This window comes from Medicago sativa, chromosome 5 (assembly GCF_051527215.1).
Source record: "Medicago sativa cultivar Bolivia chromosome 5, Bolivia_mono, whole genome shotgun sequence".
Classification (NCBI taxonomy): Eukaryota; Viridiplantae; Streptophyta; class Magnoliopsida; order Fabales; family Fabaceae; genus Medicago; species Medicago sativa.
Genome location: NC_140753.1, coordinates 2784788 through 2812431, shown reverse-complemented (window position 1 = coordinate 2812431; position 27644 = coordinate 2784788). Strand labels below are relative to the sequence as shown.

Genomic DNA, 27644 nt, shown 5'->3' with positions numbered 1-27644 from the left:
TTCTCTCAGGGGAGGGGAGTGAAAAAATTTCTAATATGTTTTGAATAAGATGGGAGGGGAGTGTGTATTTTAACATAAGAGGGGAGGGGAGTGTAATTCAAGCATCTTTAAGGGGAGGTGAGTGTAATTTAATCAAGTTTTTAATGTAAATGACAATTGTAAATCAATTGATATTAATTCCTATTAATTGCAGCAATTAATAGCCTTAACCGCGTATTGCTTTGTAAATACTCACAACGTTAATTCATGGACATTCTCGCTTGCACCGCGCATTGATTTATAGAAAGTTTTTAATGTAAATTGCCCTTGTAAATCAAACGGTAGTAATTCCTATTAATTGCAGCAATTAAAAGCATTAACCGCGTATTGCTTTGTAAAGTCATAAGAAATAATTCATGGAAATTTTCACTTGTACCGCGTATGGCTTTATAGAAAGTTTTTAATGTAAATGATCACTGTAAATCAATTGGTAGTAATTCCTATTAATTGCAGCAATTAAAAGTTTTAACCGCGTATTGCTTTGTAAAGTCATAAGAAAACGGTTAGGAGGATTCTATAAATTTCTTGTGACATTATATGAAAAAAACTATACATTTAAAACGTAGTAGACAGTTATATGTTCGTGGGAAGGAAATACTACAGAAATCATCTTTGAAACCTGCAGCATGTTGACAAAGGTATCTGTAGTAATGCTACACCCCACCTGAGAGAGGATATATGCAAAACGATTAATTTTCATATAGTTGTGATTGCGCAAAAGTGACTGAAATGTTTAAAAATATTAGACTTGATATAATTCGGCCATCAGGATGCTAAAAAAGGCATAAGATCAATTAGTCTGCTTATAAATTTCTCACCAAATTATTGGCATCACTACCCAGCGCAGTCAACTCTAATTCCTTATCAACACCATCATCATCAGTTGAATCCTGTTAAAAAGACAGTTTCTTCCGTGTCAAAATTCTAATATATAACGGCATGCACAAGAATCCATACCTATATGATAGTACAAAAAAATATAAACAAAAAAAAACCTTGAGATTGTATTTCTTGATGAAATCATTGATGACTTCAACATCATCAGTAGCCCTTTTGACACCATAGTTCCTCCACTTCCTATTGATATTACCATCACTAACCTCCACCTTAAAGAGCATTTTTTTGTCCATAAAAAAGTTGAAATCCATAGGATAACCAATTGACTTGTTCTCAGGCTGCACCAAGCAAATGGCAGTTTGTAGTGATTAGTGTTGACTTGAATCTGCATATAAAATATAAAACTAAGAATAAGAAAGCAACCTTGTTAATTTCTGCAATCAAGTCTTGGACATTCCTTCCTATGAACTGGGTGACAATACGATCAAAGAGAACAAATGTTGTCGAGCCAGAATCATCCATGACAATGACATGCAGCTTGAACCTACAATGGATTGATTAATGATATCAGTTATAATCCAATTTAATTATTTGCATTGATATGTTTCATATAAAAGCGGCATATTTACCTCGGAACAGCGCTTTTGCATTCCTTGCATCATTTGCAAGATAGTTTTCCATTAACCACGGTAACCAACAATGAATACATCAATGGCAGCGATCATATAATTGATTAGGAGGGAAAAAAGGGGGTGATTAGGGCACTAATTGGCATTAACTACGATTTTATTTGCTAAATGAATACATACGATATGATTCCCTAAATAGAAAAGTTTACTAATCGTTGAGAGTTATGGTGATTTGATTGGCATTAACTACGATTTTAATGGACATTATGACGCATCTGTATGAGATAGGAAATGAGTAGTTACGATTTTATTTGCATTATTTGCATTGATTAATGAATACATCAATGGCAGCGATCATATAATTGATTAGGAGGGAAAAAAGGGGGTGATTAGGGCACTAATTGGCATTAACTACGATTTTATTTGCTAAATGAATATATACGATATGATTCCCTAAATAGAAAAGTTTACTAATCGTTGGGAGTTATGGTGATTTGATTAGCATTAACTACGATTTTAATGGACATTATGACACATTTGTATGAGATAGGAAATGAGTAGTTACGATTTTACTCACTAAATGAATACATACGATATGATTCCCTAAATAGAAAAGTTTACTAATCGTTGGGAGTTATGGTGATTTGATTGGCATTAACTACGATTTTAATGGACATTATGACTCATCTGTATGAGATAGGAAATGAGTAGTTTAAAACATATCATTTGAATCAACGGCTGAGATTAGATTAGCAAGGAATTCACATAAACGGCTAAGATCATTTAATTGCTTAGGAGGGAAAAAGAGGGGGTGATTAGGGCAAATATGATAGCTTGGCAACTCTAGCTTTTATAATAAAGGATAGGGTGAATTAGGGCAAACATGGTAGCCAAGCAAGTCTAGCTTTTATTTTTCGTGACCAATTGATATAAGTTCATTTTAATGGATGTTTATGATTTTTTTGATTAACAATTAGTGTAGGGGATTGTTGAATGAATTGATTAGCATTTAATACGTCTTTAATTGCATTAACGAAGTTATATGAGGAAACATTTTTAGAGTTTGAATCAATGGGTGTGATCAAATGTGAAAATAGAGTTTGAACGGTGAGATTAGAGTAGCAATTAATACTTGTTTAGGAGGGAAAAATGCTAGACATTAGGGCAAAATATGGTGAATTAGGGCAAACATTGTAGCCAAACAACTCTAGCTTTTATAATAAAGGATATAATAATGAATGATATATTATAAAGGGTGGAGTAGGGAATAAGTAGTAGATAGAAAAACTTAAAGAAATATTAACTTGCTTTTATTGGGTATTTAATTTGATGATTTCAAAGTAATCTGACAGCATCTAAATTTAATAGCAAACTTAATTCGTATAAGTTTCTATCTTAATGAATTTTTGGCATAGTAGAATGAGAAGAAGCTATAAGAACTGTAGAAAAATAAAATTCAATTACGACAATGGAAATCATTTTACAGGAATTATTTTCTTTCAGAAGTTTCATCTTGGACACCAATATCCAGCCAGTGGAACAAGCAATTAGGAAGCTCTCGGGTTTATCTTGCACGAATAGAACAACCAAAAGCCAAAAAAAACATACACAACAAAGACTCTCCATAACAGAAACTACGCACAAAAGTACAAAACACATTCACAAACCAGAACAATATGCAAAAGCAGCACAATAAAATAAACCAGTATATATAATATAACAGTATTGTTGAACCAGAAACGCGCTGACTGAAATAGAATTCATTATACAAGGAACATAGCACTCCAGATGAATTTGAACAGAATGCATCGGTGAAAATTAACAATGTAAGATTTTGATTTGTCAAGTAACTTTTATTTGCGTGTCGGTGAAAATTATATAGGAATTTAAAAAGATTGACCGCATACGAGGGAAGATGGGGAATAATGCGAGAAGAACAACACGAGATGAGTGGAGCAGCACGAGCTATCTGAAGTCTGGAACAGCACGAGAGTGTTACGGAGGAGTGGCACAGTGATCATGAAGGAAGGCAGAGGCAGATGCGGTGCAGAGGATTGTGGATGCGGAATCAAACTTCAACTGGTCTCTTACTCTAGTGCTATTAGTTTTTCTTTGTGGGAATCTAGATCTTTTAGTATTTTTTTGTTTTTTTTACAGTAGGTCTTCAAGTTACTACCTTAAGAAGGTAGTATATAAATATGATGGTAAATTAGTAATTTCATTTAGTACAGGTAAGTGCGGGGAGGATATCATTACCCTGCCCACGAATGTTAAAAGGGGGGAATCGCTGTCAATTTTTGGTTACAGACCTTGCTAACATGCCTAGTTACGGGGGAGCCACTGCCACCAAAAAATAAATTAAAACCTCTTCTCAAAATATCCAAAATACTTTTCATCTAACATTAGTATAACTATCAAATACTGCAGTGGCCTATGGAAGTCAAAAGTGCAATTTGAACTCCAAGATTATCAGGCGACGCGACCTAGAGTCAACTATGAGTAGTAAAGTATCGAATATCAATGCCTAGATCCTAGAGGAAGAGCATAGAAAGCGACATAAACGTTAAGAACCAGTTTTTGTTGTTCTAAATAATATGAGTTGGTTTACTCATTACAATATTCATGACCCTTCTTCAATTAATGGGTTTCGGCGAGGACCGGACATATTCTCAACACCCATCACAGACATAATTGGGCATCTGGAGCATGACCCCGAGTGATTAGTCCAACGGGCCTTGGATAGGATATGATACATTCTCAGAATTTGGGTTTGGTCTAAATCAATCCATACAAAATTGACTTGTAAAGTTAGGACTTTCCCCACTTTTTTTTTTTTTTTTGACAATTTGGACTTTCCCTCCTTATAAACACATTGTTACACCATATATCATTCAATGTGGAACTGTTAACAGATTTGAATCCAAAGCAATATGACAGCAAAAAAAAAAAAAAAAAACACAACATGACTACAACAAAAGCACAACATCACAAATCCTCAATGCCCGGTGGATTAAATTCCCTACAGCAAATTTCTATCAAATCTAGCACAGACTAACTCAGCAACATTGATACATTCATAAACAATTCTTCTCCCTCTAATTTTCATGTCTAAACTAAACAACAGAAAAATACTAGTAAGTGCAAGGCAAAGATACGTATTGAAATTAACTAAAGTGGGAAGCAATCACCAAAAGGAAAAGAAAAGGACAAAATGTTGGGAGGAGCTAAATTGAAAATGCTACATGAATAAATTGCAGTAGAGTCAATGCCATTGAAACTGTCTAGTATTAATTGTTGTTGGACATTTGTATAATAATAAAAACCAACTGAGTCTGAAACCATAAAACTATCAAATACTGCATATAAATCCACATACTTCCCTAGCAACTATCAAAATCTATTTATCCTGCAACCGCAGTTTGCGTCAAAATGAACATAATTATAATTAATGATCAGAACTGCATTTGTGATCACAATTCACGACCACAATTGAAAACGATGTTGGGCCGGTTGTAGGTCAAAGCGAAGATTACATGTCGCAGAGCCCCTTGGACACAGAGAGAAAGTTTCCAATATTGGATCCTTTATATCAATGTGTAGAGTAGTGTGAATTGTCATATTTTGTAGTAGTTTTGAATTTTGCATAATATATTTAGCGAATTGGGTCACATTTCAAACCTTTGTAATATTTGAGTGTGAATGTTCTAAGTTGTGATGAAAGACATGTCGGAACAATCTGTGGGTCCTTCCAGTGCTCATTGCCTTCATTTACACATGTGTGGTTCTGTGTACAATGTATAAATTTTCCATTAGTCAAAAATAAAATACGTGAGCGTGGTTTAAAATAATAGAAGACACCAACAAAAACAAACCTTGTAAATGGTAAGACTTTGAAGCTTAGGACAATTGTGCAGCACTTGCGCAAACCAGTTCCACATGACTTTGCAGCGTTGATACTTGAAAGTAAGGTCCATCTGGACTAGATTGTGAAACTTGGGATTGGAGACACAGTCTTTAAAGTTCTAGTTACATGAAGGAAAAAAAAAAAAAACAAATAATTGTTAGTAGATAGATAGTAATTAGAACTTTTGATAAATAAATAAACTCTAAATAATATGAGAGTAGCATTCCATACCATTCCTGCGCGCAAAAATTGTGCATTACAAAGCATAGGAAACGGGGTATATGGAGAATCAACCATTCTTGCTCTGACCAACTTGGGTAAGGGTTTATCTCCGTCTTCCACTTGTGGAGGACTGTCACGACCAATAAATTGTAGGGATCTTGCATGTAAATATTCAAGATTGGGACATCCACATAAAAACTTGAACATAATGGCTTGACTTCCAAATTTGATATCATTCAAATATAGGGATTTGAGTAATGGAAAATCAACATAGGAAGAGTCAATCAAAATCAAAAATAACATTGTGTTGCTTGAGGGTGACAAGAGTCTTGCAACCGTAGAAGCTATAAGGCAATTTGGTTAAAGTGACCAAGCCAAGGTCAAGTTCATGAACCCCTTTTAGCGCCACCATATTAAGAAAGAAGTGGAAATCAGGAAAACTTGAGTTGACAAAAGGATGAAAACCACAGGTGAGGCGTAATGATTGGACGGAGTGCGGTGAGGAGAGAACTGAGGTGACGAAATCGGAAAACTTGCGGAAGTCAGGAAAGTATCCGTCATTGAAGTCAAAGAAAGCAAGTGAGAGCCAAAGCGGTTTCCATCTCTTTGACAGAAGGCTGCTGGCAGCAGCATCTCTCGTTGGAAGGAATGACAGAATACGACGCCGAACATCGTTAGGAAGCGACTCCATCGTTGTCTTCTCTACTTCTGAATTCGATTCACTGGAAAACTCCATCTTCTTCTTCCCATCACACGACATCTTCGCCACAACTTCTTCTGTGAAAAAGAAACCTAATTTTTTCTTTCCTTTCCTTCGAAAGGTTTATATATATATATATATATATATATATATATATATATATATATATATATATATATATATATATATATATATATATATATATATATACAGGGGGATGTTAACTTGCACCCACCTAAAAACACTAAGGTGCAAGTTAACAAGCTGCACATACTTGTACTTTACTAAAACACCCTTTTGTCTCTATTAAACTTTATTTTAATTAAAAGGACATTTTTGTAAATAGCATAAATAATATTTGTTTATAATAGAAAAACATAGGTGTTTTGGTAAATAACTAGTAGGTGCAAGTTAACAAGCTGCACATACTTGTACTTTACTAAAACACTCTTTTGTCTCTATTAAACTTTATTTTAATTAAAAGGACATTTTTGTAAATAGCATAAATAATATTTGTTTATAATAGAAAAACATGGGTCTTTTGGTAAATAACTAGTAGGTGCAGCTTGTTAACTTGCACCTTAGTGTTTTTAGGTGGGTGCAAGTTAACAGCCCCCATATATATATATATATATATATATATATATATAAAAGCCCATAAATTCCAATATATAAACCCCTTTATCAAGAGGTTTTTCTTTCCTGCATATCAAGGGTTAAACTCTGCAAAACCAATTTATTTAGGGGTTCTTTTAAATAATAAAAACAAAAATTATCTACTAGGTGTTTGTTTTTAGTTCGTGAGCTTAGCTCAGTTGGTAAGAACAATGCATAATATATGCAAGGTCCGGGGTTCAAACCCCGGCCACAAAAAAAAAATTATTCATGGCAATAACTTTGTTGGAAATATAATGATCAAAATTTAATCAAAATCGGAAAAAACACAGTTCATAATTTTTAAACGTTAATGCAATAAAAAAAACGGAAAGACAAGCACATGAGTGCCCATCTTTTCGCTAGTATATACTACCTCGGTCCCTAATTATAGGGCCCTTTTAGAGAAATAACTGGAATTAAGAAAGTTGAAAGTGGTAATAAATTTGTTTGTAATTAATGATTTTACAATTTTATCCTTAAGAGAGGGAATTAGTGTATGTTTTCAACATAGTATTTAATGTTGATTGAAGAAAAAGATGTAAAATAAATAGGGGTATGTTGGTAAAGAATTTATATATTAATGTACTTAGAAATACCAAAGGGATCTAATAAAAAGAGACAAAAAAAATTCTCAAAAGGGTCTTATATTAAGGGACGGAGGTAGTATAAAGTAAGTTTTTTTTTACTAAAAAATATAATAAAGTAAAGTATTTTATGTCACATGTCATTCCCACGTTTATTTTTAATTTTTTTTGTTTTTTTTTAAAACAAAATTATCTATTTAGCATAAATATCTCAATAAACTACATGTATTACTTTGATCTTGTCCAAAAAAACTATTATTTTATTTGAACTTTTTATTAATTTCTACTCCCTCCGTCCCTTTTTAAGTGTCTGTGTCTTTTTAGGGTGAATTTTTTTTCCTATTTAACTGTCTTTTGGTATTTTCAAGGGTCTGATTTGTCAATTATACCCTTTTGTCAATTACTCTTACCTTTTTCAATAAAACTAATTAATGTTATTTATTTGGAAAATTAAAATTTGTTTATTTATTTAAACAAAATTTATTTCTTGTTATCTTCAAATTTAAACAAAATTTTGTTACAAACAATGGTTCTAAGAAGAGTTAAAATTCTATAAATAAGAAGAGTAGCAATTGTTAAAAATTTCAAATGCAAAATAAAAGAACATATTTGAGATAAGAAAAATAAAAGACTTCATGAATGTTCAAAAGGAAGAAAGAGTGGAGACTCATTGGAACTGCTGATAAGACATGAAAAGGGAGAAATAGTTGAAGATTCATTTGACAAGATACAAGAACAAGATGAAAATGAAGAAGAAATTGAAATAAATTTTATATTGATTTAAAATAATTAAAAAGATGTGCACAATATTTAGAAAATTGACAATTGTTTGATATGATAAAGAGAGAGAGAGCACGCAAAAAAAATTGGAATTTGTTGGAGAAAAAGTTATCAACTGACAATTGTTTGTTACGAGAGAAAGATAACATATTAAATTTATTGGAAAGATAAAGTGTGTGCAAAAAAATAGGAATTTATTGGTGGATTAAAATGAGGGTATAATAATAAAAAAATAACACATCACTATTTTAGTGTTAATTTAAAAAAGAAAACACTTAAAAAGGTAGTATTCAAGAGATACATGAGAGAGGGATAGAGAAAGATAGGGATAGAGTTGTACTTTATGGGAAGGAAGGGGAAGGAGAAGATGAATTGTTTGAACTCATATTACAGGAATCATTTTCTTTTAAAAGTTTCATCAAAGGCATTGTTTGAACTCATATTACAGGAATCATTTTCTTTTAAATGTTTCATCAAAGGCATTGGAACAAATAATTAGGAAGCTCTCAAGGGTTTATCTTGCACAAATAGAACAACAAAAACAGCCAACAAAACATCCACAACAAAGATGCTCTAAAACAGAAACCACGCGCAAAAAACATATTGAAAAATACTAATGAAAATTTTTAATTAGAATTTTAATTAGAATTTCGGCACGTTTCTAATTTTAATTAGAATTTTAATTAGAATTTCGAAATTTCCATTAAAATTTTAATTAGAATTTTCATTAGTATTTTTCGAAATTTTGAAATTTTCATTAGTATATATGTCGAGCTTAGGTTTTTTCAGTGTATAAATACACAAAAATTCCCGGTTTATAAATACACAAAAATTCCCGGAAAAAATACTAATGAAAATTTCGAAATTTCGAAAAATAAAAAAAAAACCTAAGCTCGGTTTATAAATACACATATTTTTTCCCTTATTCTCGGTTTATAGATACACAAAAATACACTGCAAATTTTTTGGAAATAAATACACTGAATAAACCTAAGCTCGGTTTATAAATACACATGATTAATCTTTTTAATTTTTTTGAAAATTTTGAAATTTTTTTATTAATTTTTCATTTTTCCAAAATTTTTTAATCTTTTTTATTTTTTTCAGAATTTTTCATTTTATTAGATTATTTTATTTTTTAATCATTTTTTATTTTTATTAATTTTTCGAGAATTTTTAAATTTTTTTCGTATTTTTCTAATTTTTCTAGAATTTTTAAATTTTTTCCATATTTTTTCATTTTTATTAATTTTCAATTTTCCAGAATTTTTTAATATTTTCAGAATTTTTTTCAATTTTTTTATTAATTTTTCAATTTTCCTGATTTTTTAAATGTTTTTAATTAGATTTTTAATTTATTTAATTAAAAAATGATTTTTTTATTTATTTTTAATTTAATAATTACCCATGTGGCATGCCACATGGCCGTTGACCGGTCAAAATTGACCAAAAGGACCAAATATGCAAAGAGGCTAAAACATAGGGGACCAAAATTGTAGTTTTCAAACTTAGGGGGCCAAAATCGCAACTTTTTGAAAGATAGGGGGCCAAAGTTGCACTTTAACCTAAAATTAAGTAGGGACTAAACTTACAAGATCGCTATTTTATAGGGACTAGAAACATAATTAACTCAAGATTCATTTAACAAGATACAAGAACAAGATGACAATGAAGAAGAAATTGAAATAAATTTTATATTGATTTAAAATAATTAAAAAGATGTGCACAATATTTAGAAAATTGACAATTGTTTGATATGATAAAGAGAGAGAGAGCACGCAAAAAAAAATTGGAATTTGTTGGAGAAAAAGTTATCAACTGGCAACTGTTTGTTACGAGAGAAAGATAACATATTAAATTTATTGGAAAGATAAAGTGTGTGCAAAAAAATAGGAATTTATTGGTGGATTAAAATGAGGGTATAATAATAAAAAAATAACACATCACTATTTTAGTGTTAATTTAAAAAAGAAAACACTTAAAAAGGTAGTATTCAAGAGATACATGAGAGAGGGATAGAGAAAGATAGGGATAGAGTTGTACTTTATGGGAAGGAAGGGGAAGGAGAAGATGAATTTCAAGCCACATCTTATTGACTTTACTAATGAGCACAACCCACATCTTATTGACATTACCAAACCAAAACCAAAAGAAACAAAACAGAAGCAAACATAACAAATGAAAAACCAATGCAAGATGGCAATTACGTAAAATTTGAAAGGAAATACTAATTAAGAATCTTAGCAAATTTGGCTGAAACATACATAATAACTTGAACCAGCATAATAATTATTGTTAACAAAGTAGTGTGCAATTAAAACCCTCGGTTTGTTCTCTTTAAAATGAAAATAGCATTACCCTTCAAAAAGAAATTGAAAACAACATTAACTAACTGCCTCTATCATGCAACCAATATTACTTGTTTCTTGTTATTATTTTAGAAAGTAATTGATAAAAAGGGTGACAAAACATAAAGAAAGGACGAATGAAAAAGTAAAGGATTTCATAATTGAGATGGTACATTACCTACATGGTGATATTATAACAACAGAATATAAGAATGAATGATATATTATAGGGTGGAGTAGGGATAAGTAGTAGATAGAGAAATGTGTGATAGAAAAACTTAATGAAAGATTAACTAGCTTTTAGGGGGCATTTGATGATTTTAAAGTAATCTGACAGTATCTATCTCGGTGAATTGTTTGAACTCGTATTACAGGAATCATTTTCTTTTAAAAGTTTCATCAAAGGCATTGGAACAAATAATTAGGAAGCTCTCAAGGGTTTATCTTGCACAAATAGAACAACAAAAACAGCCAACAAAACATCCACAACAAAGATGCTCTAAAACAGAAACCACGCGCAAAAAACATATTGGCAAATCAGAACAATATGCAGCAGCAGATCATACAGAAACAGAGATCATTATATGAGTAACACAACACTTCAGTAATGGAAATTATGCAGGAAGTTAAACAACATACATCAGTGAAAATTAACAATGTAAGATTTTGATTTGCCAAGTAACTTTGAAAGAACTCATCCATGAAAATTATGCAGGAATTTAAACAGAACTCATTAGCAAACAACGAGCATCATAGCAAATCAATAGAAAAAACCAGTCGAGAACATCGGACAAGTAAATCATATGAATTAGAAAATAAAAAAGTAGATCAACTTACAAAATTGAGGCACAAAATGGAAGCAGAGATGTGAAGGAAAAGAGTATCGCGAGAGAGAAAGAGGACAGCGTAAGAGGAAGAAGAGTATTAGAAAACTGAATCTTATATTATCCTAAATATAAAACAAAGACCAACTCCTAGTGAAAGCAACAGCATAAGACAATCACATAATCAACCCTTCCCCTCTTCCAAAGAAAAGCAAGGCTCCCAAAGTAACAGAAATACAAACGGATCCCCATTGTGAATTATACGGAAGAAACCAACAATTGGAAAAACATAATTCAGCCGAATTTTGCATTGGACACGTAACAGCAAATTAATAGGATTAGGTGAGGACTAACCACCACTTAGAAACACATTTTCAGGCCATATTGTCAACACCCATCGTGCCCAGAACTGGACATTTAGAGCATGACCCCGAGTAGCCGGATAGCGGTGACCTCATGGCAAGTAGTTCAACAAGCCTTGAATAGTACTCTTTGATACCATCTTAGAATTCGGATTTGACATAACTCAATCCTTACGAAATCGGAATGTAAATTTAGGATAGTCCACCACCTATGAACACATTGTCCAACCATATCTTATTCAATATTGTTAATCCAAAGCAATATGACAGCAAATCGACCACAATATGATTACAAAAAAAAAAAAAAAAAAAAAAAAAAAAACCATAACATCACAAATCCTCAATGCCAGGTGTATTATCCTTATACCAAATTTCAAACAAAACTAGCACAACATTGATACATTGAGAGTCAATTCCCCTCCCTAGAATTTTCATGTCTAAACTAAACAACAGAAAAATACTAGTAACTGCCAGGCAACGAATAGACATTGATATAACTAGAGCAACAAGCAAACATCAAAAGTAAAAGAAAAGGACAAAAAAGGTGGGAGGAGATAAAATGAAAAAACTACATAAATAAAAGCAGTAGAGTCAATGCCATTAAAACTACCAAGCGTTGCTATTTTACATATTTGCATAATAATAATAGGCAACTGAGTCTGAATACATAAAACTATGAAAATAGTACCTTTTAATCCATATAATGCCCTAGCAGCTATCAAAATCAATTTGTCCTACACAACCCGCAGTTTGCGTCAAAATGAACAAAATTATAATAAATGAGCATAATTGCATTTGTGATCACAATTCACAACTATAATTAAAAATGGCGTAGGGTCGGATGTAAGTCAAAGTGAAGATTACATGTCCGGCTGTAAGTCGAAGTGAAGTTTACATGTCGCAGAGCCCCTTGGACACAAAGAGAAAGTTTCCAACATTGGATGCTCTAGATCAATGTTTAAAGTACTCTGAATTGTCATATTTTGTAGTACTTTTGACTTCTGCATAATGTATTTAGCAAATTGAGCCTCACAACTTAAGCCTATGTAATTTTTGAGTGTAAATGTTCTAAGCTGTGTTGAAAGACATTCTAAATCAATTTGTGGATCCTTCCAATGCTCTTTGCCAATTTCATCTACACACTTGAAATTCTGTTACAATATGTAAATTTTCATTTGTCAAAAAAATAAAATGAAACACGTAGGGTTTAAAATAGAAGTCGAACTAAAACAAACCTTGTAAATGGTAAGATTCTGAAGCTTGTGACAACTGTGCAGCACTTGTGAAAACCAGTTCCACATGACGTTGCAGCAGTTTCCCCACGCAAGGGTAACGTCCAAATCGATTAGATTGTGAAACATGGGATTGTAGACACAATCATTAACGTTCTATAGACATGAAAGAAACAAATAATTGTTACTAAAAATAATGAGATTTTTTGATAAAGAAATAAAAACAAGTTGTTAACATTAGAGAAACATTTTATACCATTTGTGCGTGCAAAAATTGTGCATTAGAACACACAGGAAACAGAATATAGTTGCAATAACCAATTCTTGCTCTGACCAACTTGGGTAAGGACTTAGCCCCCTCTTCCACTTGTGGAGGAGTGTCACGATCAATTTTTACTGATCTTGCATCAAAATCTAAATATTCGAGATTAGGACATCCGCATAAAAAGTTGAACATAATAGCTTGACTTCCAAAGATGAAGTCATTCAAAATTAGAGATTTGAGTAATGGAAAATCAACACAAGAAGAGTAATCCAAAACAACATTGCCTAGCTTGAGGGTGACAAGAGTCTTGCAACTGTAGAAGCCACTAGGCAATTTGGTCCGAAAGAGTATTCGGAGATCAAGTTCCGGAACACCTTTTAGCTCTACACTATTAAAAAAGAGGTCTAAATCATCTGGGAAGGATCTGAAGGTAACATCAGAGCCACAAGAGAGACGTAAGGATTGGACGTGGACAGAGTTTGGTGAGGAGAGAAATGAGATGACGAAATTGGAAAACTTGCGGAAGTCAGGAAAGTATCTGTCATGGAAGTCGAAGGAACGGAGCGAGAGCCAAAGTGGTTTCCATCTCTTTGACAGAAGGCTTGTAGCAGCAGCATCTCTTGTTGGAAGGAATGAGAGAATGTGACACCGAACATCGTCAGGAAAACACTCGATAGTTGAAACACAGGAAGGCATCGTCTTCTTCATCTTATTCTTTTGATCGGTATAAGAATGAAACCCTAGTCTAGTCTAGTTTATTGGTTAACCCACACGTTGTTCCCTATTCTCTCTCTTGCTTGGTACAAATAAATAATAACCACGGATAGATTTGATTTACCAATAAAATATGTATAATTTATTTTTTAATAAACAATTTAAATGTATTTTTTATTAAAAAGGTAATTATTGTACTAATCAAAAAATATACATACTCCTCTATATTTTATTATAAACAAAAACTGATCTAAATGGCATATATTTTGACCAAATCAAATCACATTTTTTTTAAAAATAGTCATTTGAACCTCATGCAATTTTTATTTTAGATAACAGATGACTTTTTATCTCAAAATTGATCCAAATCACACCGCAAACACAAAAATTGAGAATAATCTTAAAACGTACTAGGAATTACAGTTCTACTTGGGTGATAATTAAATTGAGGAGTTTGTTTGTGAATTGTTTAGAAACTTGGTGAAATAAAATAATTGCTTCAAATTGATGATAAAGAAAAACGATTAGGATTTCAAATTCTTTTTTTACACTACTTTTTTTGACAAAATCTTTTTTTCACTGCTTGGTAATGGTAGTAAAGATCTCAATCATAGTAATTGAATGACCTGTTTACGATTTTCTCTATTAAAAAAAAACCTATGTTCACCATAAATTAGCCAGTTACACTAAAACTATTGTTATCAAACAAAGGCGTCCTGATTCCTTAAGGGTGTGTTTGTATGGAAGGTTTAGGAGGAGAATGGAGGGGAGGGTTTACTTTTCATTTTTAAATTACGGACATTATGAAATGTTTTTTAAAAAGTTAACATATTAACATGATAAACAATCATATAATACTTCAATCACACTTAATTTATTTTAGAAAAACATGTTATATAGTCCGTAATTTAAAAAAGAAAAGTCAACTCTCCCCTCCTAAACCCTTAATTCAAACACACCCTAAGTAAGTGAACTATTGTTATCAAAAGCATGATAGAACGCTAATTTCTATATAACAAGTTGACAAATCCATATTCCTATAGCAATAATCTAGGCAAACAATTATCTGGTTACAACATATTTTTCAATAGTGAATTATACCCTAATTTCAATTTGAAAGTGATCAAATAAACAGAAGAAATCAATTAAATAACCAGGATTCATGAATTACATAGCTCAAGCATATTTAAAGAGGTTCATCTACATTTTAATCTAGAGAGACTTATCTACTCATAATAGTTACAAACATTACAATAGAGTTTGAGAGTCACACATTCAAAAGATGAAATTGAATCAAAACCCTTGAATTCTCCCAAAGTTTGGCTTTGATAGTATTTGAATCTCAAGCATAACCGCTTAACTGATAGATAACGCCCGCCGGAATAATCATGTTTTAAAAGAGCTGGCTAGTCATTTAAATGCTCCAAACACATGGCGGGTTAGGGTCAAAAAAAGCATTTTTAAGGCAAATTCTGCCAGGCAGCAAGGTGCTCCGCCGGATATTCCAATCAGAAGTGTTCCACAAGATTCCTTAACAAAATTCCTTCTGATGGACGTCATGCCTCAGCAAGGCGGTCCAGGAAGTTGTGTTAGCCTTCAAAACTTGCAATTTCCGCCAAGCGCATTCACAAAACTTCACCTCTGTCTAGCTTAAATCAAATTCACGTCAGCCAGCTTTTTCTAAAATAAAATACACAAGACCAAGACATTTTTATAAATCTATTTAGCTAAAAAATAACAGACTACATGTAACAAAATCCTTTTTCGGCCTACAAGGTTAAAGTATGATTTTTTTTTTTCTGCCAACAACGATCTAACTACTTAACCAATACTTGGAAAGAGGAGTGTGTTGTAAATAGTCCCACTCAGCTCCTCAATGTCATACCGAAGAGTCATCAGAAATTGAATTACGCGATGTTCATTTCTATAATCAATGCACACTTTCAGAGCTTGCAATTCAGTTGATTCTAAGGGCCAATTGATCCCAAAAATTAGTCTTGGCAGAATAAAATTTTTGAATGGTTATATTTTTTCTGCTTAAGAGCTCAAATATCAATAACTGATATTGTTTTGTAAAATTAAACTGAACATTCAAACGTTTCAAATAATCACAAACATCCTTAATGGTGTCTTATTTTGTAAGTTGCATACATATCGACAAAGAAACAAAATTATTGATTGAGTAAGGATGTAAGGATCTGAAGAGGAAAAATGAAGAGGTTAAACAATGGACGTGGCAGAGCTCTTATTGTGGGGAAGTCGATGGCCTCAATGCACAAAAGAATGTATTGATGACTATCATTGTTTAGCAGTTGTTTATCTGCGTCTACTCTTTCTAAAAGATTCTAAAAATTCCCTCACTAAACAATTTATATAGTAGGCTTTTAAGAATGCAATAGATTACAGCGAATATGTTCTAACAAATATGAGATGGAAAATTGAGTTGATTCAAAAGAAAGGTTTACAAACCAGAACTAAAGAACAGAGGAAGATGCAATCAGATTATTAAATCAGCTCAAATGTAAGCATGACAGACATGAACTCGTATGCTATTGACCAATAAGATGTCTTGCTGCACTGATGCGATACTGATGACACATGAACTAGCCTTCATGAGTAGATGCGAAAACAACAGCATAGCTTAAAATGTGTATCTTATTCGCTTTTTTTGCTGTTATGTTCAACTTCTCAGTACCCTTCATGGTTTTCAACGAATTACACTTGTTTTGGCAGAAATAATATGTTACATTATGCATAAACAAGAAGAAATAAAACTAGCACCTTAAAGGCGCATAACCTACTTATTCAAATTTTGTATCAGCTGCTTAATGATTTGCTGAAAGATAAAATCCAAACAATATTAATTTCATTATATGCATAACTAAAGTTTCGTGATTGGCTATTTCATTCAATTTAAATTGTCATAAGTTTCATGACTCAACCCATGATTTCAACCTAGATAAAATTATTATTCCAGGTGGCTGTATCAACATGTATAGACTTTACTTGATTTATTGGTTAGCCAAGATGGTGCTCATCATATTGGAAAAAATGTGTAGACAGGGATACAAACTGCACTATTCTCAAGTCTTATTTATAGACTTTCTAAACAGAATCTAGCAACCTAATTAACTATACCTACCATAAAAACAAAACTATATATTCCATACCTAGCTTCCTCCTTGTTTTCAAAACACAATGATAAGAAACTGAGGTTGCAATTTTATTATTTTTTTCACCTGATCATCGTTATACGGTAAGGAAGTTATGATAGAATGAGAAAATTATCAGGCCATTCATAATTAGATCATATAAATATAAATAATATATAATTACAGGTAACCATTACTCAAATGTATGATAGATATATGATAAGCCTCGTGAATTTGTGTTACTCCAGCCCAAAGGATGCTTGGAGAATCCTTTTAAAAATGAAAATTGTATGCAAATGAAGCAATCATGCATTCCGAACAGTTGGAACTAGAGTCAGAAGAGTCGAAAAGAATGATAAAATGGCAAGAAAAGTAGTATCTAAACAAGAAAAGTAGCAGTAGGATACTACTTCCATAACTCCTTAACCTACAAGAAAGCGGTATCATTACAAAACAATTTGTAGAGCCATCGGATGAACATCGCCAATTTGTGGATCCTAAGCTATGAGACTGTAACATCTCCTATCAAAATCATATGTGATCTAAGAACACCAAAATCTCCATAGAGAGACACTTCCTCGTCCATACCTAACTAGACATAATATTTTTTTGGTAAAATGGGTTTACACTTCTCATCAAACATGAATGAAATAAAACTATCAAACACTGCATTGACCTATAGAACTCCAAAAGCATTTTAAACTCCAACATTCTCATGGGATGAGACAGAGTCAAAAACAAGTTTTTACTGTTCAAAACAATGAGTTGGATCACTTCACAGTGAACATATTAATTGCTCTTCTTCAATTAACATATGTAAAGTATAATTGCATGAACTTCATGCATCACAGCACAGTTGATGTACTCATAAATAATCATCTGAGTAGCCACTAGAGTCCAACTAACCCAATTACATTATTTTAAAATCTCATGAAATAAACATAAAACAAAGTCTGTCCCCTTCTCTACATGCATTTCAATTTTCAAAGTCATCAAGAGTTTGGTGCATAGATAGGAGAGACCCTTAACATAAAACGAAGACAAACTCTTAACAAGAAGAGCAAAGTTTCAAAATGTCCCGAATAACATAAAGACAGTAACAGAAATACAAATTGTATCTCAATGTGAAAAAATCAACGACTTGAAAAACACAATGCTGAAGAGTTTTGCATGGAACACCTAACAGATAATTAATCAACATCGATTAAAAGTATTTTGACAGCAAAAAAACTGCAATGTAACCATCACAAAACAAATCCTCGATGCCCAGTGGATTATAGTCTCCAGAACAGTGATGCATTCAGAAGTAATTCCTCTCTTTCTCTCTAATTTTCATGTCTAAACTAAACAGTAGAAAAATAACTGCCAAACAATGATAGAGATTGATATAAACTCGAATGTAAAACAATCGTCGATAAGAAAAGAAAAGGAGTGAGCTGGGAGCTAAATGAAAAGGTTACATCGATAAAATCCAGAAGAATCAATGCCCTTAAAACTAACAAATATTCATACGGAACAGTGGCACAGTAAAAGCCAACAGAGTCTAGATCCATAAAACAATCTAAATACTGCTTTTCCATCCACATAATGCACTAGCAGCTATCAAAATTATTTTATCTTGCAGCAGCCGCTGTTTGCATTGAAACGATCACAATTATAATTAACGATCCTAATTGCACTTGTGATCACAAACATAACTGAAAAATCATAAAGAAGCTTCCAAGAGTCTTCGACTTAAGAAGGTGTTGTGTCAAAGTGAAGATTGCATGCCGCAGAGCCCCTTGGACATCGAGAGAATGTTTCCAAGATTTGGTGCTTTAGGTCAATTGCTTTAGTGTGGATTGTCATATTTTGCAGTACTTTTGAATTCTGCATGATATATTTAGCAAATTGAACCTCACAACCAAAGCCGTTGTATGATCTGAACTTGAACGTTCTAAGTTGTGATGAAAGACATTTTGGAACAGTTTGTTGATCCTTCCAATGGCATTTGCCAATTGCACATGTATATGAGTGTTCCTGCTGATAACATGCAATTTTTTTTGTCAAAAAGAATATGCCGGAGTAAGGTTTAAAATAAAAAAGGGTATTGTTGAAATGAAATTCAAACCTTGCTGATGGTAAGATTTTGAAGCTTGGGACTATTGTGGAGCATTTGTGCGAACCAGTTCCACACGACATTGCAGCCAATGTACACACGGTCAAAGGTAAGGTCCATGTGGGATAGATTGTGAAACGTGGGAATGTAGACACAGTCCCTTAAGTTCATTAAGTTCTAGTCACATGGAAAAACAAGTAATTGTTGCTAGAAAGTAATAAGAATTTCTAACAAGTAAAAACAATTAGGCTTAATGATGTCTTTAGTCCCTGCAAATAGGCGGCGTTTAAAAATTGGTCCCTGTAATCGCTAATCCTGGCATTTTACCCCTGCAATTGTTAATCATTTAAAATTTGGTCCTTTGACCAACTTAATCACTGCCACGTCACCAGATTGGCAAAAATGGCATGGGAATTGACCAAAATACCCCTGGGCTAATTTTTTTTTCCTTCAAATTTTTTTTTTTCAAAATTTTGAAAATTCTTTTTTAAATTAAAAAAATCTGAAAAAATAATTAAAAGTCAAAAAAAATTTCGGAAAAAAATTGTTAAAATTAAAACTGAAAAATTTTCGGGAAAAAATCGTAAAAAAAATTCGGGAAAAAACTGAATTTTTTTTTTTTAAGGAAAAAAAAAAGTCAGGGGTAATTTCGTCATTTCCCATGCCATTTTTGCTAATCTGGTGACGTAAGGACCAAATTTTAAATGATTAACAATTGCAGGGGTAAAATGCCAGGATTAACGATTACAGGGACCAATTTTTAAACGCCGCCTATTTGCAGGGGCGAAACACACCATTAAGCCAAACAATTATTAATATTACAGAAGTATTTTATACCATTTGTATGCACAAAAACCGTGCATTACCAAGCACGGGCCCCAGGATAGATGAATGATTAATTTTTGCTCTGACCAACTTGGGCAAGGCTTCTGCTATCTCTTCCGCGGGAGGTGGAATGTCACGGTTACTTACATCTAAGTGTCTTGCATCTAAATATTCAAGATTGGGGCATCCAGACAAAAACTTGAACATAATGGCGTGACTTTCAAATTTGACGAAGATCAAACTTAGGGACTTGATCAACGGAAAATCAACACATGAAAAGTAATTCAAACTAGCATAGTGTAGGTCGAGGGTGACAAGATTCTTGCAAAAGCCATTAGGCAATATGGTTGAATATGTGAACAAGCAGAGGTGGAGTTCCGGAATTCCTTGTAGCGCCACTTTATAAAGAAAGTGGTTGACATCTACAACCTTGAATGGATCACTGGAGTGACAAGTAAGGCGTAATGATTGGACAGAGTGTCGTGAGGAGAGAACTGAGATGACGATATCTGAAAACTTACCAAAGTCAGTATAGTATCTGTTGTTGAATTCGAAGGAACGGAGTGAGAGCCAAAGTGGTTTCCATCTCTTTGACAGAAGGCTAGTAGCAGCAGCATCTCTCGTCGGAAGGAATGACAGAATGTGACATCGAAGATCGTCAGGAAGCAACTCAATCGTCGTCTCTACTTCTGACTTCGTCTTCTCCTCACCGCAGGACATTCTTCTCTGATGATAAAAGAAACCTAGTTTTGTTTAGGTTTTATATTTTGATGATGATGATTTATTTTAAACTCAAATATTTTCACAACAAATATTCACCGAAAAAATACTTTTATATCAAATTGGACTGAGGTTTTGTAAAAAACAAAAATCAAATTGGACTTAGGCATATCTCTTCACTCAAGCATTACCCATATTTTTTATGTTAGCTTTAGGTTTCTAGGAGAAGGGTCATATTAATCCGGGCTCTGGTCGGTTCTTCTCAACCATTCATCTTAATTTGTGTAGATCGTTAATCACTAGTTCAATTTGATTACCCTAAATTTAATTTATTAAAAAGAAAAATTAAAAACAAATTAACATTAAATTACCTTTTACGATCAATCAATACACTGTCAAAATATATTGGGTTAAATATGTTTTTAGTCCCTACAAAATTATAAGTTTTTAAGTTTAGTCCCTACAAAAAATTTATTCACTTTTAGTCCCTATTTGCATTTTATAGGGAATAATTTGGAGGACTAAAAGTTTATGGGGACTATTCTTACAAACTACAATATTATGGAGGACTAAAATTACCATTAAAATTTTATAGGGACTAAACTAGAAAATTCATAATTTCGTAGGGACTAAAAACATATTTAACCCAAATATATTCAATCGATTAAAATTTAGGGAGTTATAATCGATCAGGATTTTAAAAGACAATATTTGAATGAAAAAGTCTAGCGGATTTTAAAAGACTACAAGATTTTAATGACTTTTAAGATTGAATTTGAATTTCAGATGATTTATATCATAAGCTTTTATAAGAATTTAAAAAACTATGAAGATTTCAAATGATTTATATCAAGAGTTAAATGAAAGTAATCTCGGCTCATATAATGACATTCTAAAACAATTTTGAACATCGATTTATGGGTCCTAAGCTATAAAATTGTAGCATCTCCTATAAAAATCATGCGATCTTAGAACACCAAAAGCTCGTAGAAAGACACCACCCTCATATCTACCTAGCTATACATCATATTTTTGTGGTAAAAGTGATTTAAATTTCTCATCAAACATTAGTGATCACCAAGGCATCCACGCTAATTCAGAATTTCCACCCTTGTTTTCCTAAGATAGTTAGATTAAATGTCACAAGATCCTTAAAACCCATTCCACCATGAGATTTATGCACAACAAGTTCCACCATTACCCCACTAAAAGAATTGTTCATTTTCTCGATGGTGGTAATAATAGACTTAGAGAGCAAAAAGATACTCATTACATAAGATGGGATATATTGAAGCATTGACTTGATCATCATCTCCTTTCCCGCTTTTGGTAGGCACTTGCTACACCAATAGCTAATTCTTTGCCACACCTGTCTTTACTGAAGTTAAATGTAGTCATTTTATTTCGGGTTAACAGTGCTTTAACCCCTTGTAATATAGGTCATTTTCGGTTTTCCACCCTGTAAAATTTTTTGTTTGGTTTTCATCCTTGTAATTTGAAGATTTTTGGTTTTGGACCTTCATGATTTTTGACAGTGCAAATTCGATGATATGACAGGGGGCTAAAACGAAATTTGCTCAAATTAACAGGGGGTAAACCGAAATTTGCTCAAATTACACGGAGGTAAACCAAAATTTTATCAAATTACAGGGGGCGAAATTTGTCATGAAGGTCCAAAACCAAAAAATCTTCAAATTACAAGTACGAAAACCAAACAAAAAATTTTACAGGGTGGAAAATCGGAAATGACATATATTACAAGGGGGTAAAGCACTATTAACCCTTTTATTTCTTCCTATCATAGAAGGCAATCAAAGATATTTTTTGGTCCCTAGGACAACCTAAACCCCCATAATGTTGGTGATGGAGTTCTGGACAATTTTAGGGGCATTTCTATACAACAGAAAATCTTTGATTATGGAAGACTAATAGCTTGACCTGATGTTGCTTCACAGGTGGATAAGATATTCTTCATTGTTTGTGATTCATTATATTTGGCCCCTAAAAAAACAACCACCCGCAAATAAAATGTGAGAAATAACGAGTGCATTTCTACATAAACTTGAGTCATGTATGTCACCACAATGCATTATCTAGAATCGATCTGTCAGATACAAAAGATGATTAGTTATTAGAAATATATTTAGAAAGTACTTCCTTTAGTTGATTAGCCAACATTTTTTAAACCAATTTATAAAACACATTGTACATAGCAATCCGCCTCCAATTTTACCAAGGATATTTAAATACATAATGCCGCACTGTTATATTCTAGAAAAATAATCATGTATATTATAACGGGTTGGGTAGCTCAACTTGTTAGGGTTATAAACCAAACTTGTTAGAAAAATAATCATGTATACCAAATTGATCTTGCTAATAGCAACAATTATCTTCATGGAAGATTGATGCTGTCTCGGGGGTGATAAACCCATTTCCTCTAAAGATTTGCGCGAGAAACTCTTGCTGTTATGGAAACCTCTCAATCAGTGGAAGATGATTCCTCTAGGTTGGGGATTTTTTGAATTTCGTTTCTCTTGTGCGGATGATCTTAGAAGTGTATGGTCAAATGGTGCTTGGAACTTGAAACCGGGATTGCTACGGCTTTCTCGTTGGTCTCCAGAATTTATTTCTTCCAGCCAAAAACAAACTCATAGTCAGGTATGGGTTCGTTTTTATTATCTTCCTCTAGAGTATTGGCAACCTTTAACTTTATTTGAGATTGTTGGGGCTATTGGTACGCCTATAACAATTGATGAGAATACTAAAAATCATGCTTTTGGACATTATGCACGTGTGCTGGTTGATGTTGATATGGCTGGTTTTCTTCCCAACTCTTTGTGCGTTGAAAGAGAAAATTATTCTTTTGAAATTGAGATTGAGTATGAAAAGCCTCCATACTATTGTTTCAATTGCAACTCTATTGGCCATTCTCCGGATCACTGTAAAAAAAATCTTGTCAATAAAGCAGCTCTTGAGAAGGTTGTCTCCAAAAGTGACCCCGTACAAAAACTCAAACAGGATTTTGTTCCTAAAAAAAATGTGGGTCAAGTGCAAGGCGGGAAAAAACCTATGACTTTTGAAGATCCCCTTATTATTGATATAATAAGGTCAAAAGATGCAACATCTAGCGTGTTTATGGGAGATCCTATAATATTTGAGAAAGAGCTTCTTCCTAGCTCTTTTATAGGTACGGATCCTCTGCAACCAATTCAGATACTTACCTCTGATTTGGCTGAGCAACATAGAGAGGAACAACAGAGTGACAAATATCCTGATTTATGCATTGTTTGTCCTTGGAGTGATGTTGTCACTAATCTAGACTACACTCAAGGTTCCTCGTCATTGTGTGGCACACTTCCCTCAAGAATTGAGGTTTTAAACCCAAACGTCGCTCATGACTTGGAGATTTTGCGGCCACATTTCTTGAAGGGTAATGATGCTGGGAACTTTGTGCCTCAACTTTACACTGATGAGGAAGAAAGAGAGGCCGCTATCAATTATCTGAGGAACTGCTCTGCTGCTTCGGAAGAGCCCTTTATTGAGGTGGAGTCTCGGTCCACAAAGAAGAGGAATAAGCAGAAGGGTTTTCGGGTTCACAATACTCGCTCCGTGGGTAGGTTACTAGATTGATTCATGAGCTTTCTATGAGTTACTTTCCTTGTTCTTGTTCTTGTTCGTTTTCTTTTCCCCTTTGTTTGTATGCTTTTATTTTCTTGTTCTTTTTGGGTTTGGCGTTTGGCCCCTGTTTTTTGTTGCCTTTATCGTTTGAGAAGGTTTTCGTTAGGTCCCCCTTCTCCTTTTGTCCTTGTTTCTCTTTATGTTTATATATCTAGGGTGCTGCAGTTGATTCTTCATCTGCACCCTTTTGTTTGTTTAAAAAAAAAAAAAAAAACTTGTTAGGGTTAATAGAAAATGAGTTGGAGGGTTCAAACCCAAGTAAATGAGAATGTATTAATTTAACAAACTACTTAATATTAACATTTGTCATTATAATCCGAACACCTTCTCAAATATATTCTCTCTTCTCTCCTTCTCAAACCCTAGCCGACACCCCTTTCTTCTTCTTCTTTTTAGAAGGGTGATTTAGGATCAATTTTGACCCAAAAATCACCCCTCCGAATTGTTTTTCCTTCTATTCTAATTGAATATGTGATTTCACATATTTTCTGTTTTCTTTCGTTTGTTTTTGTGTTTCGTCGTTTCTGAATGACTCTGTTTGTTTTGATTTTCCGTCTTTGTGTGGTGTGTTTTTGATTTCCCGTCGTAGTGCGGTGTTTATTTGATTCAAGTTGAAAGATTAGCTTGGAGCAAGTGCAGATCCGATCAATGACAATGACTTTGGCGTCGTCAGCGTTGCAGATCCGGAGACATGAGTATTTCAGAGACATGAATATAGTCATATTAGTCATATTTGTAGGCATAGGTACTTTGCCGTTTTATGCTATATTAACATGGATGCTGTGAGTTTGTTCACAGATTCATCCTTTTTGTTTTTAGCGAATTTGGATTTGTATTGTATCGATGTACTTTATCAATTTGAATGAATGAATATCGTTTATTTTTGTCAAAAAATTAACATTTGTCATTAAAAAAATTGTATATTATAAAGTGCAATACTCTTTCAAAAAAATTCTTATATACTACTACTAAATAAAGTTCTCGGAAGATAAGGACACTTCCTCTGTCTTTTTCTTTCTGTTCATTGTTATGGGGTCATGCCCATGTGTTTGCCACCCTTTTTGGGGTTCAGTGTTGTGGTTTTATATACTCTTGTTTATATTTTTCATTCTAAAGATGTTTTGTTTCACCTTTAAATGAGTCAAAATTGATTTTAAATATGTCTAATTAATTCTAGCATATTTGGTTACTCTTTATTAGAATTGATTTTGTTTAAAAAAATTGATACTAGTTGAAACTAAAAAATTGAGTTTTTTTTATGCTAAAATTAATTTTAACACTCAAATTTATTCTTCAACTCAATTTAAAATAAATGTATTTAAACATAAAGTATTTTACTTTTCAAATCACGTTTAGTCAAAATCAATTTTACAAAATCAATTTTTATCGATACCACATCAAACATACAATGCTTCAATTTTGAAGGCTATTTTGTGCATGTAACTATATATATATATATATATATACACACACACACCATGACAAACCATTGTCAACTATCATGGAATCATAAATAATCATATGTAGTCTTAAGTGACAAGGTGGAAAATAGCAAACATAACCTCTAGATTTCGTTTACAATAATCATCAATAAAATAAATTTGATGTGACATTTGATACTCCCTCTTATTCTATTTAGGGTTAATTATGTTTTTGGTCCCTACAAAATTGCGACCTTGTAAGTTTAGTCCTTACTTAATTTTAATAGCATTTTTAATCCCTACAAAAAAAAATTTACTTCTAATTTTAGTCCCTGCTAAAATAAATTTTGTTTAATTATCCTTAAACTCTTAAATTTTTTAACGATTCTTTTTATACAAGTTTAGAACACTATGAAAGGTTCATTTACTAAAATCTATAATTTTTTAACATGAAATAAATTAAATATGAATTTTTTAAAACGACAAAAGTTTAAGATATAAGTAACAAAAATATGGATGTAGAAATCAAATTTTTGCGATATTTTTTTCGGAGGACCTTTTAATAACGTTCTTAACACGCCTGTAAAAAATTGTTGAAAAACTTAAGAGTTTAAGCATAAATTAAACAAATTTGGATTGAGTAAGGACTAATATTGAGTGCAGAAATTTTTTGTAGGGATTAAAAATGCTATTAAAATTAAGTAAGGACTAAACTTACAAGGTCGCAATTTTGTAGGGACCAAAAACATAATTAACCCTTCTATTTATAAGACACGATTAATTTGTTTTTTATTCTTTGATATAAAAAAAAAACAGTGCTATTTTTTAAATGCATTAATCATAAAATTTTCTTTTATGCTATATACCGCTTTACGGTATGTTGTATAGACAAAAGTACAATAAATTTGTGACTAAATGTAGGAAATGGAAGGATTTTTGACTTTATGGAATCCAAATCTAAATTCAGTTACAAAAGAAGAGTTTGGGATTCTAAACATAAGTTTCATTAGGCTTTTCATGTACTTTGTTTGCTTAATTAGAATTGGCTTTGTGGCATGTCAAACAGTCAGAGTTTTTGCCTTTTATAGATATGTTCTTGCGTAGTGCATACCTCCCTTCTCAATACCCCTGAGGGGAACACAAAGAGCATCAACTTTGCAGAGCTTTTTCCATCACTTTTTCTGCACCATTTATTTGCATCTTAGTGCTTGTTTAAGATATTTTATGTTACATTTTACTAGTGAAAAAAATGCCACTATATAATAAGATTTTTTTAAGCTATGATGAGAAAATTTATTAACACAAAACCAAAATGAATTATATTAACATTTTAAAGTATTCTTCATAGTACAAGATGTACTAAAGAGAACCACGATAGTCTTAAAATTATTGTAAAATGTATTTATTTAATATTTTATCTTAAAATGTATTTGTACGGTGTGAAAATACGATGTCTGATTTAGATGTCCTCGTGAGCATAGCTCAGTTGGTATGGACAATGCATAATATATGCAAGGTCTGAGGTTCAAACCACGGCCACCATAAAAAAAAATGTCAAAATAACATTGTTCTTATATAATTGGTTTTTTTAAGGCAGCTCTTATATAATTTTGTTATTAAATCAAAATACTACTACCACTTCCATTTTTT

General features: G+C 32.5%; 3 protein-coding genes and 1 pseudogene across 5 annotated transcripts; all 4 read right to left on the bottom strand.

The window, feature by feature from the left end:
• Window positions 1–452: 452 nt before the first annotated feature.
• LOC146919137 (uncharacterized) lies at window positions 453–2739 on the bottom strand. Its single transcript, XM_085712389.1, has 5 exons — window positions 1506–2739; window positions 1300–1420; window positions 1035–1214; window positions 858–929; window positions 453–703 (listed from the first exon to the last, which is right to left on the bottom strand). Exons 2-5 carry the CDS (start codon window positions 1396–1398, stop codon window positions 587–589), a joined length of 468 nt encoding a protein of 155 aa, XP_085568515.1. The 5' UTR covers window positions 1399–1420; window positions 1506–2739; the 3' UTR covers window positions 453–586.
• Window positions 2740–4749: 2010 nt separating this feature from the next.
• On the bottom strand, window positions 4750–6461 carry LOC146919136 (F-box/FBD/LRR-repeat protein At4g26340-like; annotated as a pseudogene). The gene is made up of 3 exons (XR_015010659.1): window positions 5641–6461; window positions 5378–5527; window positions 4750–5289 (listed from the first exon to the last, which is right to left on the bottom strand). The product of XR_015010659.1 is annotated as an F-box/FBD/LRR-repeat protein At4g26340-like (transcript).
• Window positions 6462–12459: 5998 nt separating this feature from the next.
• LOC146919135 (F-box/FBD/LRR-repeat protein At4g26340-like) lies at window positions 12460–14156 on the bottom strand. Of its 2 annotated transcripts, none has more exons than XM_085712385.1 (3): window positions 13375–14156; window positions 13122–13274; window positions 12460–13037 (listed from the first exon to the last, which is right to left on the bottom strand). In XM_085712385.1, exons 1-3 carry the CDS (start codon window positions 14089–14091, stop codon window positions 12747–12749), a joined length of 1161 nt encoding a protein of 386 aa, XP_085568511.1. In that variant the 5' UTR covers window positions 14092–14156; the 3' UTR covers window positions 12460–12746. The 2 variants fall into 2 exon arrangements, with proteins under 2 accessions (XP_085568511.1, XP_085568512.1); XM_085712386.1 differs by having other exon boundaries at window positions 12460–13021.
• Window positions 14157–18637: 4481 nt separating this feature from the next.
• On the bottom strand, window positions 18638–21032 carry LOC146919134 (F-box/FBD/LRR-repeat protein At4g26340-like). Its single transcript, XM_085710564.1, has 3 exons — window positions 20185–21032; window positions 19360–19524; window positions 18638–19271 (listed from the first exon to the last, which is right to left on the bottom strand). The coding sequence occupies exons 1-3, from the start codon at window positions 20890–20892 to the stop codon at window positions 18984–18986; spliced, it is 1161 nt and encodes a 386-aa protein (XP_085566690.1). The 5' UTR covers window positions 20893–21032; the 3' UTR covers window positions 18638–18983.
• Window positions 21033–27644: the final 6612 nt, after the last annotated feature.

Bases quoted from the DNA above. Each gene is read 5' to 3' on its own strand.
- LOC146919134 (XM_085710564.1), bottom strand. From the start codon at position 20,892: ATGTCCTGCGGTGAGGAGAAGACGAAGTCAGAAGTAGAGACGACGATT. The intron at 19,525-20,184 runs GTATAAAATACT...CCATGTGACTAG, and splicing joins GGTTTTTGTGCATACAAATG to AACTTAATGAACTTAAGGGA. The intron at 19,272-19,359 runs GTTTGAATTTCA...GCATGTTATCAG, and splicing joins AAAATCTTACCATCAGCAAG to CAGGAACACTCATATACATG.
- LOC146919137 (XM_085712389.1), bottom strand. From the start codon at position 1,398: ATGGATGATTCTGGCTCGACAACATTTGTTCTCTTTGATCGTATTGTC. The intron at 930-1,034 runs GTTTTTTTTTGT...TCTTTTTAACAG, and splicing joins TCAAGAAATACAATCTCAAG to GATTCAACTGATGATGATGG. The intron at 704-857 runs GTGAGAAATTTA...ATCCTCTCTCAG, and splicing joins GTAGTGATGCCAATAATTTG to GTGGGGTGTAGCATTACTAC.
- LOC146919135 (XM_085712385.1), bottom strand. From the start codon at position 14,091: ATGAAGAAGACGATGCCTTCCTGTGTTTCAACTATCGAGTGTTTTCCT. The intron at 13,275-13,374 runs GTATAAAATGTT...TCATGTCTATAG, and splicing joins AATTTTTGCACGCACAAATG to AACGTTAATGATTGTGTCTA. The intron at 13,038-13,121 runs GTTTGTTTTAGT...ATATTGTAACAG, and splicing joins AGAATCTTACCATTTACAAG to AATTTCAAGTGTGTAGATGA.